This window comes from Conger conger, chromosome 11, assembly GCF_963514075.1.
Source record: "Conger conger chromosome 11, fConCon1.1, whole genome shotgun sequence".
In the NCBI taxonomy this organism is placed as follows: domain Eukaryota; kingdom Metazoa; phylum Chordata; class Actinopteri; order Anguilliformes; family Congridae; genus Conger; species Conger conger.
The window spans coordinates 7,796,503-7,809,971 of NC_083770.1; the positions used below are offsets into that span (position 1 = coordinate 7,796,503).

Genomic DNA, 13,469 nt, shown 5'->3' on the forward strand with positions numbered 1-13,469 from the left:
CTTGCTATAGCCGACACCCGGTAAGGAAATAACACCCAAGCACTTCTGTAAACGCTCCCTGGTGATACGTATTAAAGTGAGCAAGACCTTTGATTTAATAAACATCACCAGGGAGCATTAATAACAGTGTGCGGGTAATTGGGTATAATTTCCTGACTTCCTGTTACCTAGCACCTGTGCTAAATACTTTGTATGTACGCTTGCTTCTATTGCGACAGCTTATACCCGACCTGATGACTGCACAACGGCAATTTTGTTAAACAGCGGCACCGCACATTTTGTTCCCCTCCCGTAGACACCGGAGCCTGAGGTTTTATACAGTTTCTGTCTGATGTTCGCGGAGGCGCTGGCGAATTCAACAGAGGTGCAGAGCCTGCGCTGCCAGCACCTGAGGGAGCCGTGCCTTTCTTGGCTTAAGCTTCATGCCTGTTACCCACAATTCCCAAGGGCCCCTGGTCTCTTTCTTTACTGCCATCTGGGTCCCCTGCTCGCGGTCGCCCAGAGGGACCGGCCGGAAGTTGTCAGTCTAGGAGGAGGACTTCATGCACCCCCTCTCTTCTTAGTGTAGTGTATCAAAGGAACAGATTGAGAAGGCATGTGGTAAAAAAAAAAAAAACCCCAAAAAAACCTGTCGGCTAAAGTTTGAGACTAAAAAGTCCCATCAAAGATAACTTTCTCTGCAGTAACCAGAGGGCCAGCACTGCATTCTCAAAATCCACAGTAACACGGCCAGCATCACAGCCCTTTTATCAGCTGGAGGCCTGTGGAATAAGGAAATCCAGACTCCAGAGCATGGAAGGATAGCAGGAGTCGGCCATCTTGTTTGAACAGAGAACGTCGGCGATACTGCCGTGGTGATGAGCGGCAAGTGACAGAAAGGGCAACTGGAGCCAACAAGGTTAGACGACTTCAATGGATAAACCCCTTTTTTTCTTACTTTTGTAACATATTTGTTACATATTTCAACAGACCTAAACATTTTGAATCAACCTAAAAGACAAACAAACCGATTGAAGTAGCATTTTGCGCTCCTCCAGTGAATCAGTTTTTCCAATGCAGCCGCTCAGTGTTTTAATTGTTCGCTGCGCTGTGACACTTCAGTTCTCGTTTCTAGTTCCCCTCGCTGCGTGCCGTCTGTCCCGTCCTGCGGGGGAGACCGGACCCCCTCCCCGCGCCGCGCCGGAACGTTCCCGGAGCTTCTAGAAACTTCCAGGGCTTCCCGCCATCGCCCGCGGCCGTTCGCGAAGCTCCCGGTGCGGCTGCAAAGAGACGGCTTTAGGAAAGAAAAACCCTTTGAATTTTTGAAGGCTTTGCTGGGTCTCGCTGTCCCCGAGCCCTCGTCTGGCGATCGATCTTCGGCGCTTGCGAGTCGGGGCTTTTGAGAGCTCTTTAAAGTCGGGCACCGCGAGGCTTCTCTCAGCCGCGACGTGATCACTCGGGCCTTCCCCTCCACCGCCCCGGGGCTCCGGCACGTCTCTCAGACCCCATCGCACGCCGTTTGGGCCGCAGCCAGCCGTACACACTGCAGTCTGGAAGTATTTGGACGGCAACGCATTTTTGTTGTTGCACTTTTTGTACTGCAGCAAATAAACAGTTGAGAATATCATAATGTGGTTAAAGTGCAGACTTTCAGCTTTAATCTGAGGGTGTTTATATATGTTTATTGGGTGAACCGTGTAGGAATTACAGCCCTTTTCGTACACGGTCCCCCCAAAGTCTGCACTTTAGCCGCATGATTGTTTTATTTTAACAGCTTGTTTGCTGGAGTACAGGGTGAAAAAAGGACGAACAATGTGTCACTGTCCAAATACTTACGGACTGCACTGTAAAAAGGACACTATGTAAAAATGTGAACTACGTTAGGCTCTCTGGACACAAGGGACTGCTAAATTACTGAATCTAGATGTAATCGTGCCCCGATTTGCGACTCACGCACGTCACTCCAGTTAAGAAGTTCAATTACTTCAGTCAGAAACACAAAGTGCAAATTTGGAGCGAAACTAAAAAAGAAAAGCCTGAAAGGGAAGTGAAAAACAGGCTGTTCCGTGCGTGAAGCGAGACTGGAAAACGTGCCAGGTCTTCGTGAGGATGTGCCATTACCCAGTTTCGCACGGTACGGGAGAGTGCGCTCAATTTGGGTGCTGCGAATTTGGTCGATGGTTTCACCCTTTCGGTACCAAGACTGCAACAAGGCACTACCGTAAAATCCCTCGAGTGTCATATGCACCTCTCGACCTTACACCTTCTCCATGAAAATGAAATGCTATTGTTTGTGAGCCCCTATTAGAACCCTCCTAACCGAAGCCGAACCCCAGGGGATTTGGGTGGAGCGCCAGCACACTGGGCGTGGGGCTGAAAGGGTAAAGCCCTGCGGATGGGGGCGGAGGAGCCCTTCACCTACCAGGCTGCCGAGCTTGGAGGAGGACGAGCCGGCCCTCTGCTTGAGCAGGGCCAGGCCCTCGGAGTAGTGCGGGTCCTTGAGGTTGAGGTGGAGGCGCGGGCCCCCGGCCCCCTCCGACGCCGAGCGGAGCCTCCTCTCCATCCGCACGGCCTCACGGTACGGGCTGACACTGCTGCACACAGAGCCTGGGGGAGGAGGCGCAGGGTCACTGTCACGCACACAGAGCATGGAGGAGGCGCAGGGTCACTGTCACGCACACAGAGCCTGGGGGAGGAGGCGCAGGGTCACTGTCACGCACACAGAGCCTGGGGGAGGAGGCGCAGGGTCACTGTCACGCACACAGAGCCTGGGGGAGGAGGCGCAGGGTCACTGTCACGCACACAGAGCCTGGGGGAGGGAGGCGCAGGGTCACTCTCATGCACACAGAGCCTGGGGGAGGAGGCGCAGGGTCACTGTCACGCACACAGAGCCTGGGGGAGGAGGCGCAGGGTCACTGTCACGCACACAGAGCCTGGGGGAGGAGGCGCAGGGTCACTGTCATGCACACAGAGCCTGGGGGAGGAGGCGCAGGGTCACTGTCACACACACAGAGCCTGGGGGAGGAGGCGCAGGGTCACTGTCACGCACACAGAGCCTGGGGGAGGAGGCGCAGGGTCACTGTCACACACACAGAGCCTGGGGGAGGGAGGCGCAGGGTCACTGTCACGCACACAGAGCCTGGGGGAGGAGGCGCAGGGTCACTGTCACGCACACAGAGCCTGGGGGAGGAGGCGCAGGGTCACTGTCACACACACAGAGCCTGGGGGAGGAGGCGCAGGGTCACTATCACGCGCAAACGCACACGTGCGCACACACGTACACACGCGCACAGTCCAAATCACACAGGAGGGAGTGTGGAGGAGGAACGCCCACAGGTCACTGTCACGCACAAACACCCGTAGGCACACACAGTCTAAACAAACGCGCACGTATGCACACATAGTCTAAACCATACTGGGCGGGGGCTGTATGCACAGAGAGGCACGCGTGTGCGCAGCTGCACGCATATGCAAGAAAAAGCACAAAAACACAGGCGCATAGTGCCCGGGCACCCCGTATACGTACATACACACACACTTTACACACACACTGCCCATCGACAGCGAGAGAGGAGTACTACCCCACCACCAGCATACACAGACGCACCCACCCGAACCCACCAATACAAGCAACAATAATGTGCAATGCCACAATACAACACGAAACACAACGACCACACACACAACACCGCACCGTTCCAGCAACGCTGGAGAGAGGATGACACACTGCTTACAAACACCCCACCACTCAGGCGTACGCCTTGAGGAAAACATATTATTACATCCACAGCAGTCATATTTTCTGCCGTAATAACCCTTTTCTCAATTTCCTGTTTCCTCTGTAATCAACGAGTCAAGAGAGAGCCGACAAAATAATCATACAGTTCTAGTGCGCATTAGCCACAGCAATAACCCACTTCAAAGCAAATATGACTAAAAACACATTAAATACGCTCAATGTTTAACAGGTTAATACCATCTGAACCAGAAAAAAAAAGAAAAGAAAAAAGCTTCTTGAAGTGTCCTTATGCATCTCAAAAAAAATTTGTTCTGCATATTAGAGAGCGGTGTAGCAAGGAACCGCAGCACCTAGGGAAATGTATTAATGGGGTGCTATATCATAATGTTGCTCTCTTTTGACACTTGTGTCTACATTTTGGAAACTTTGAGCTCCAGATCCTTTCCACTGGTCTGTGCTACATTAACCAAGGTCCCAGAACAGCAAACGGTGTATCAGCACTGAGAAAGGACATGCAAATGCTAAGCCAGGAAAACACACTACATGCATCAGTGTAAAATCCAGGTTCAGAACGGAAAAGTCTTCCCCGGTATTTTTGTTCTGTGGATTTGCTAATTAGCACAATCCTTCAGCCAGGACGTAGAACCAATTAGAAATCAGTTCATGGGTGGATGAAACACACGGCAGGATTTCGACCTCAGGCAGATTCCGAGCCCCATGCAGTATCTCAACTCCTGTCTTGGGGACCCACTTGCCAAAAGGTTTTTGTTGTGACCAGGAACTCACCACAGCTGATTTAATGACTGCACCAATCAATAACAACCAAATAATTATCAACTTTTATTCTCTCTGCGTTTTGCCCATCAGCAGCCATTTTTGTTTGCCGCGCACTACCTTTTACAACTGTTAGCTAATGAACGGTGAACAGAAAAAAGTTCGCAAAAAACGTGGGTTGCAGAGACTGCTGTTTTTTGTGATTTCCTTTCCATCAGCATTCAGATCAGCCCTTGGAAACAAGGTGTGCAGACAATTCAGCCAATCGGTGACTTAAATGAAGCATTTAAGTGCATGAACACATCGAAACATAGTAGACCCGCAGGAGTTTGAGACCCCTGCTCTCGACCAGCGGTTTTCAAACTTGGTCCTGGGACCCCTCTGTGAATTTTGTTCCATCCACAACTGCAATCCCAGAATTTTAACAAGATGTTAATTTCCCTTAATTACACTTTTCCTACGTGACACTATACACAATGGGAATATGAGACTTTTATTCTTCATGCCATGGATCTATTTTGGAAATGCTGTGGCTAAAAATGATCTCTCAAAACGGGAAAAGTGTAATCGCCACAAATGAGCAGCTTGTTAAAACGATGGGTTTGCAGTCATGTTACCATGGAGGTCTCCAGGACCGAGTTTGAGAACAACTGCTCCAGACCAAAGGTGTAAAATCCAGGTTCAGAAGGTCAGAGTCCTCCCCAGTAATGAGTTACTTCTGTTACACCAGGACTTGCTCATTAGCTCAATTCCTCAGTGAGGAGGCAGAACTAATTAGTGAGATCAGCCGGCCGAGCTGAAGGCAGGGCTCCTGCTTTCAGGCCCTTGAACACCTCTAGACCAATGCTATTCAGTGTGTATTATTATAATTAATGAAGATGTTGTTGAGGATGATAACGCTGATCATTATTATATCAGGCTGTGTGCTACCTGCTCATTAGCCTTATGCATTGGGCTGTACATTTGATGAATGAGCTTGGAGCTCTGGGCCAATATAAATACAGTGTATCAAAGTGGGACTGATGCTCCAGGATCAGCTTCGCCTTTCAGCCCAAAACGGAAAAGGGGAAACTGATCTTAGTTCAGCACACGCACACGCACACGCACACACACACACACACACACACACACACATATATATACCGTGACACAAAGTACTTGACATTTACAGGCCCATTGAGAGCCTGATGACTAAATGGATAGGGATTACAGGTGGACATTGCCAGACTGTGGCTTTTCTTGCAAAACAAGTTATCGTCACGGTTATATAACCGTGACAGACGGCTGGGTGTGACGGGACGAGTACAGGTGTGGCGGGGCGTTACCTGCGTGCGGCTTCCTCAGGTGCGTGGGCCTGGCCTCAGGTTTGACGCAGCCCGCCCCTCTCCCAGGCTCCTGAATGACCACCGTGTTCCGGGGCCGCCGCCCCGCCCGCTCCCCGGGCCTGTCGTCCGGGTCCGAACCGCTCGTTTCCGGAAGCCCCCCGTTTAGCGCGCCCCCCTCGGCCGGCGAGCGGGGCTCCTCCCCCTGTGGGGGCGCGGGCGGCTCCGCGCTGGGGGGGGCGGGGTCGGGAGGAGGCTCCGCCTCTCCGGGAGGCGGGTCGTCCGTGGGGGGGGCCAAGGGCGGGAACGGGGGGCGGGGGGCCGGGTCGGGGGCGGCGGGGTCGGAGGGGGCGGGCGGGGTGAGCGCGGGGAGGGGGTCCACCTCCGAGACGGAGTCCTCCGTGGCGGGGACGAACTCGGACGGGGTGACGGCCGTGGTCCGGTCCTCCGAGAACATGGGCGACTGCAGGGAGCTCTCGCCCAGCTCGCCGGGGCAGGAGCCCGGGGTGCCCGGTTTGGGAGGCTCCCCCGCTGGGCCGTCCTGCGGCCGGGCCGCCTCCGCCGGGGCGTGCTTGGAGAAGCGGTGGTGCGAGGAGAAGGATTTGGGCAGCAGCTGCTTCCGGTGCTTGGAGGACCTCCGGCTCCCGCTGTAGTCGTCCAGGAAGCCCGAGTCGTCGGCCTCGTTGGTCGCCGAGCTGATGCAGTTGATGAAGACGCTGCGGTTGCTCGGGGCCTTCTCGAAGTCCTCCGTCTGGGACCTGGAGATCTTCTTGTGCCGGTGCCCGCCGAACCCGAACGAGTGGCGGGTCTTGCCCCGGCCGGAGTCATCGGCCCTCTGGAAGGCGGCGTCCGGCGCCTGCCCGCCGTTGCCCAGCAGCGGGGCCTCGGGGCGCGGCGGCTCGCTGTGCCGCTTGGTGTGGAAGCTGATGGAGGGCGTGCGGAACAGGCTCCGCCGCTTGCCCGTGCTGCTGGAGCTGGAGTTGGTGCTGGAGGGGGAGGAGGTGTGGACGCCATTGCCCACGCCGCCCGACGACGGGGACGAGGGCAGGGAGTCCTGCCGCTTGCCCGCGCTCCGCCGGAATATGGGCAGCCGGGAGACCAGGGTGGAGCGGCGCGATCCCGATTCACCCATCAGAGCATGGAGGTCGCAGCGGTCTACAGCCTGAAATACAAACACTGGCCTTAGGGGGCAGCAGAGCAACTGCAGAGGCAGACAGCAAAAAAAGGGTCTTGTAGCTGAATATACAGACATTCTGGAATCAAGTACAGACGGTTTACATTACATTACATTACATTATTGGCATTTGGCAGACACTCTTATCCAGAACGACGTACAGTTGATTAGACTAAGCAGGAGACAATCCTCCCCTGGGGCAATGCAGGGTTAAGGGCCTCGCTCAAGGGCCCGACGGCTGTGCAGATCTTATTGTGGCTACACTGGGATTAGAACCACAAACCTTGCGTGTCCCAGTCATTTACCTTAACCACTACGCTACAGGCCGCCCCGGTTTAAGATGGTCAGATATTGTAGACAATATTGTACACAGTTTTTCCAAGTTAGCACTCTGACAATGTTATTTGTACAGTCCTCCTAAGTTAGGTAACACACACACACACACACACACACACACACACACATACATATATATATATACATACAGTCAAGGACAAAAGTATTGGCACCCCTGCGATTCTGTCAGATAATGCTCAGTTTCTCCCAGATAATTGTTGCAATTACAAATGTTTTGGTTTAAATATCTTTATTTGTTCGGCTTGCAATGAAAAAACACAAAAAAAGAATAGACAAAAATCCAAATCAGATATAATTTTACACCTAAATCAACTTAATATTTTGTAGCACAGCCTTTAGAAAAAATAACTGAAAACAATCGCTTCCTGTAACCATCAATGAGTTTCCTACACCTCTCTACTGGAATTTTGGACCATTCTTCTTTTGCCAACTGCTCCAGGTCACTCAGATTTGAAGGGTGCCTTCTCCAAACTGCTTTTTTGAGATCTCTCCACAGATGTTCTATGGGATTCAGATCTGGACTCATTGCTGGCCACTTCAGAACTCTCCAGCGCTTTCCCTCAAACCGTTTCTGAGTGCTTTGAAGTGTGCTTTGGGTCATTGTCCTGCTGGAAGACCCATGACCTTTGACGGACACCCAGCTTTCTGACACTGGGCCCTACATTGCGCTCCAAAATTCTTTGGTAGGAAACGCATTGATGGTTACAGGAAGCGATTGCTTTCAGTTATTTTTTCTAAAGGCTGTGCTACCAAATATTAAGTTGAGGGTGCCAATACTTTTGTCTGGCCCTTTTTTGATTTAGGTGTAAAATTATATACGGGGCGGCTTGTAGCGTAGTGGTTAAGGTACATGACTGGGAGCCACAATGTCAGTGGTTCGAATCCCGGTTGAGCCACAATAAAAATGATCCGCACAGCTGTTGGGCCCTTGAGCAAGGCCCTTAACCCCACATTGCTCCCCGGGCGCTGCACTGTGGCTGCCCACTGCTCCTAGGTAACTAGGATGGGTCAAATGCAGAAGTCAAATTAACCCACAGGTTCTTTTTTGTGTTTTTTCATTGCAAGCCAAACAAATAAAGATATTAAAACCAAAACATTTGTGATTGCAACAATTTTCTGGGAGAAACTGAGCATTATCTGACAGAATTGCAATATACCAATACTTTTGTCCATGACTGTATATACATGTAGTCAGTCAGACACTCTCACTCATTCTCACTCTCACATACTCTTACTCACTCACTCTCTCACTCACACTCTCACTCTCACATACTCTTACTCACTCACTCTCTCACTCACACTCTCACTCACACTCTCTCACTCACTCACTCACTCACTCACTCATACTCACTCTCACACACTCTCACTCACTCTCACTCACTCACTCTCTCACTCACACTCACTCACTCTCACTCTCTCACTCACTCACTCACTCACTCACTCATACTCACTCTCTCTCACTCACTCACTCTCACTCACACAATTCATGCTGACTATTAACCACAGACAATAAATTGTGATTGTACGGTTTTTTTTCAGAAAATAAAACCCAAAGAATGCGATTACAGGCACTAAGCTCCCCCAGGCTTAGTGTTTATTTAGTCTGTCCACATTGTTAAATATGACTGCTGAGAAAACATTTACGCGGTAGCCTATATTATGTACTGTATGTTAAATGTCAATTTAGAGGCATACTTGCATCAACATAAAGATCCTCAGAAACTCCATAAAAAATTATTTGAAGCCCTCCAAGGAGTAGGCAACAAAATACTGTTATCTGGAATCCAGAGCATGACAATATTTAGGGTCACCTCTACACTTCCTGCCCATCAGCAGAATTACTGAGCGGGAGTGTGAGCAGAGTATGCTGCACATACAATTGGTGTCTGGTTTTTATGACTCCACTAAAGAGCTATGAAAGTGATTTAGGAATAGAACTAGAATAGAATGGAAGCAAACTGTCACACAGCACTTGTGTAGGCCTATTTCAAACCACCAGACTTGACACTGTGACATTTTCAATTTTCCCATTATTTTCCCCCTCCTCTTCTGACAGCGCTAAGTCAGCACCTGGCAATGGGTTTTCATCCGTCCCACAAAGATTCACCACATTATAACTGGGGCTATTTCAAGCACTTTTACTTAAATGAAGTCTTTTTTAAGACGAGCTATGCTTTCGTACAATGAATAATCTTTCTATGAGAACGCACAAGTAAAGGCCTCTTACAGAGGCATACAATATGTGACTTATTATAACAGGCGATCAAAGTCCTTTGAATCGGCTGTAAGTATTAGCCCACATAACAACCACTTGGATTATTTCAAGTGTTTCAGATTACACAGTGAGGCTCGCAGACTTTATCGACAATGTAAACTGGGCTTAAGGCACTACCGGTTTTCTTTACAGTTACAAATTCTCTGTCGTCTTATTATCTTGTGTCCAACGGAGAAGTACACCACTGGGACTATTTTTATGTCCGTTAAAGCATATCCAGAGCTGTTTAGTTTGGGAAAACAAAGCTAAAAAGACTACAAGCTGAATTTTATTGTCTAAACATGAGGCTACAAGCTCCAACAGTCGGCAAAGGGGAGAGATCCATCCAAACTACCTATTAGATTACTGCCAAGTTGGCAAATTGTAAGCCAGGCATGCAATGAATTGTAACTAGGTAGTCTGCTGTTAAACACAATACATTCTAACATTAGCTAGTTAGCAATATGACATTATTCAGCCTGTTTATTCCGCTATTCCAGCGTGTTCTGTGCACAAACGAGCATGCTAATGACATCAGCGAGATGTGCGTCTGTAAATTGAAACCAGTAGGCTAATGCGGTTTAAACTTTAATTATTAAAACAACTTTCACGCATTGTAAGTAGAGTCCAAACAAACACAAGTTAATTCAAAACAAATCTAAGCTTTTAGAAACAAGCCTAAATAGCCTATATTCTCAGGAAATTTAGAAATTTTGCCAAACAATGTACAATATTTTGGTATCTGTGTATTGTACAATCTATTTTGCTTTTCAAAAGCCCCCCTCTTCGCCCACATAGTGATTTTTGTCCCAAATTGTGGAAAACCCACATTCCAGAGGGACTTAATGTCTATGTGGAGACATGAAATGTGTGAATGTTTCTCTAGATTTTTCCATTGAGCGGCATTTTAAAACATGCATTCCCTGTATCCTTAGGCTAGAGGGTTAGGTTGAGGTTTTAGGGAACAAACTCATAACTTCAGCCTGGTCTGGCACGGGTGATTAATGACTGCACCTCCCAAATAAAAATTATGCATTTTAAATGAGAGGTGTACTGATTACGAGTCAACCGGGTGCCTACGCATTACCGCGGTACCTAACCTGAAACAAGGATGTTTTTTCTTTGGTCAAGGTCACTCTCTCACTTGAAACTGACCTAAAATCAGTTAAGAAGTTTTAAAAAGAAATTAAAGAAGTTGTTGCTCTTTTAAGTACTTCTTGGCAAACTGTAACCTGGCCAACCTTTACATCTTTCAGTGTAGCCTCTGTATTTCTGTTCATGAAGTCTTTTGCGGACAGTGTATCATTGACAAATCCACACCTGAATCACGCCTGTTTCTGATCTGTCGGATAGGGGTTCAGGGATTTTTCTTTATTACATTACATTATTGGCATTTGGCAGACGCTCTTATCCAAAGCGACGTACAGTTGATTAGACTAAGCAGGAGACAATCCTCCCCTGGTGCAATGCAGGGTTAAGGGCCTTGCTCAAGGGCCCAACGGCTGTGCAGATTTTATTGTGGCTACACCGGGATTAGAACCACTGACCTTGCGGGTCCCAGTCATTTACCTTAACCACTACGCTACAGGCCGCCAGAGAATACTTCTGTAATCAGTTGTGGTCTTTCTTGGCCTGCCAGTCCCTTTGTGATTAATAAGCTCACCGGTGGTCTCTTTCTTCTTATCTATGTTCCAAACAGTTGATTGTGGTAAGCCTAACTTTTGGCTGATGTCTCTAACCATTTTATTCTTGTTTCTCAGTCTCATTATGGCTTCTTTAACTTTCATTGGCACAACTTTGGTCCTCATGTTGATAAACAGCAATAATTGAGAGCTCTTTTATACCTGCATTACTTGCATTTTTATACTTGCATTAGTGAAGCCATATGTCCCAAACATTATGGTGCCCTGAAATGGGGGGACTATATACAAACACCGCTGTGACCCGAGGTAATGTCACTGACTGGAGATGACTAAGGTTAGCCGCAAATATCAAGTTTTATCTTATCTTCACCTTAATACACTGCTGAGCATTTTCCCCTTTATAATATATTAATAAAAATATACCAATATACGTATGTTCACCACACATTCGTATAACAAATACGTGTTTTATGTTCTCGCATTCTAAGTAGTTGACTTGTTGGTGCACTTGTAAGTCAAGCTCATAAGAACACGAGTGCACAGGTACACGAGGGCGCAATTTCAATTTCAAAATGTCATCAGCACAAAATAACTGCCATTACTAACATGACATTCTATTTACCTATATAGGCTTACAAATAATAAGCCTATATAGGGAGGTAATGTGTCCTCTCATTCATAAAGAACATTCATTTGATTGCTTAATTGCTAGAATTGTAGATTTTAGTAGGCTAGGTGGTCGAGTGCTGATTTGTCCTTAAACAATGTACTTTATATCAACTGTACCAGTAAAATTCACATTATAAATGAATTACATTTCCCATTGCCTAATTGTGTAAAACTGCACATTTCAGTGGCAATTGAAAAAATATGACTGAAAATAATATTATAATAAAATATGCAATTAAGGAAAAACAGCTAATCACATTTATATTCAGTTGAACTTTTCAACTTTCTAATTACATTGAAAATAATTTGGCCAACAGAATATTAATCAGGAAAATTCCATTTTCTAAGAGGACTAATGCAACCACAAAACATTTGAAAAGGTAATTGCAAATCAAATGATAAGCAGTAGGAAACTAACCCATAAAATATACTTTGAAAACGCAAGACAAGCTAAACATGATTAATGTGACCAACACAAGCTCTCTAAAAAGTCAAACATGACCAATTTCAGTACAGTGTCGAGGTCATATCATTGGAACTCCACTTAAACAGCTCACTGAACAATTTAACAGTGATGATAAATCACACTCTCATGCTTTTCTGAACTATATGCCTACTGTGAATATATTAATTTTCAATCAAACTTGGTTGGCTAAATGCCAAATTTTCACATTATCACACATTAAAAATGTTTTGGGCTTTCATCATTTTATTTTGACTCGATCATAATTGAGCCTACAGGTTGCACACCCCCCAGAATGCAGATAATTAGGCTTGTTGGAGCCCCACTAACATTGGTGTGAGAGTTCTGCTACATACCACAAATAGAAGCACTAATTATTTGTCAGGAATGTATCATTTTAAGTCAAAGAGGTAGAGCCTTTTGCACCACCAGACGGTTACAAACCAGTGTAAAAATTCACCTTGATGAACTCAATAAAGTCTTCTAACTGACTTCAGACTTGACAATCACATTACAAGTGGAGAGACCATACGGATGCAATTCACATTTAAACAAGCCTGACACTTAAGTAACTGCAACAGCAATACATATTGCTGAGATACAATACAAATAATGAAAACATTAAACAAATGTGCATCAGAATCATCCCAGTGGGGGAGCTTAAAGGCTAGCTAGTCTAAAATCACATCAAATCATGAGAACACTGACACCAGCTTTATAGTATAGTAACTGGAAGATGTTTCATTTCCATATCAAATATTTAAAAACGTGGATGTCTCTGAAACATTTTTAGGCTAACTATTATTTCGTAACATTTTAATCGTATTTAATCGTAACATTTAAGAGATGATGCCATGAAAGAATGTACTGGCATGTGTCAAAGACAAATCGCTAATTTTACGAATGAGATACCGGCCCTCCTACAAGCCTCAGGGCAAAGGAACAGTTCTAGCTTCATCAAAAAGCTTTCCGATTAATGCCTCTGCACTGCTGATGTGATCTCACACCACCGGGACTGGGTCAACGTGCAAATCCTGATTAACGTGATGCTTTGACACGTCTCTCCTGCTTTAGACTGGGAAGACATGTGCGAAC

At 47.2% G+C, this 13,469-nt stretch overlaps 1 protein-coding gene across 1 annotated transcript in view; it reads right to left on the minus strand.

Moving 5' to 3' along the window:
• Positions 1–13,469, minus strand: part of ccser1 (coiled-coil serine-rich protein 1) — a 138,669-nt gene that overhangs the window by 123,898 nt on the left and 1,302 nt on the right. The window contains exons 2-3 of the mRNA XM_061260523.1: positions 5,818–6,976; positions 2,402–2,586 (exon numbers count right to left, since the gene is read on the minus strand). Coding sequence (XP_061116507.1) covers positions 2,402–2,586; positions 5,818–6,946 — 1,314 coding nt within the window. The 5' untranslated portion in view covers positions 6,947–6,976. The remainder of the gene's footprint in view (positions 1–2,401; positions 2,587–5,817; positions 6,977–13,469) is intronic.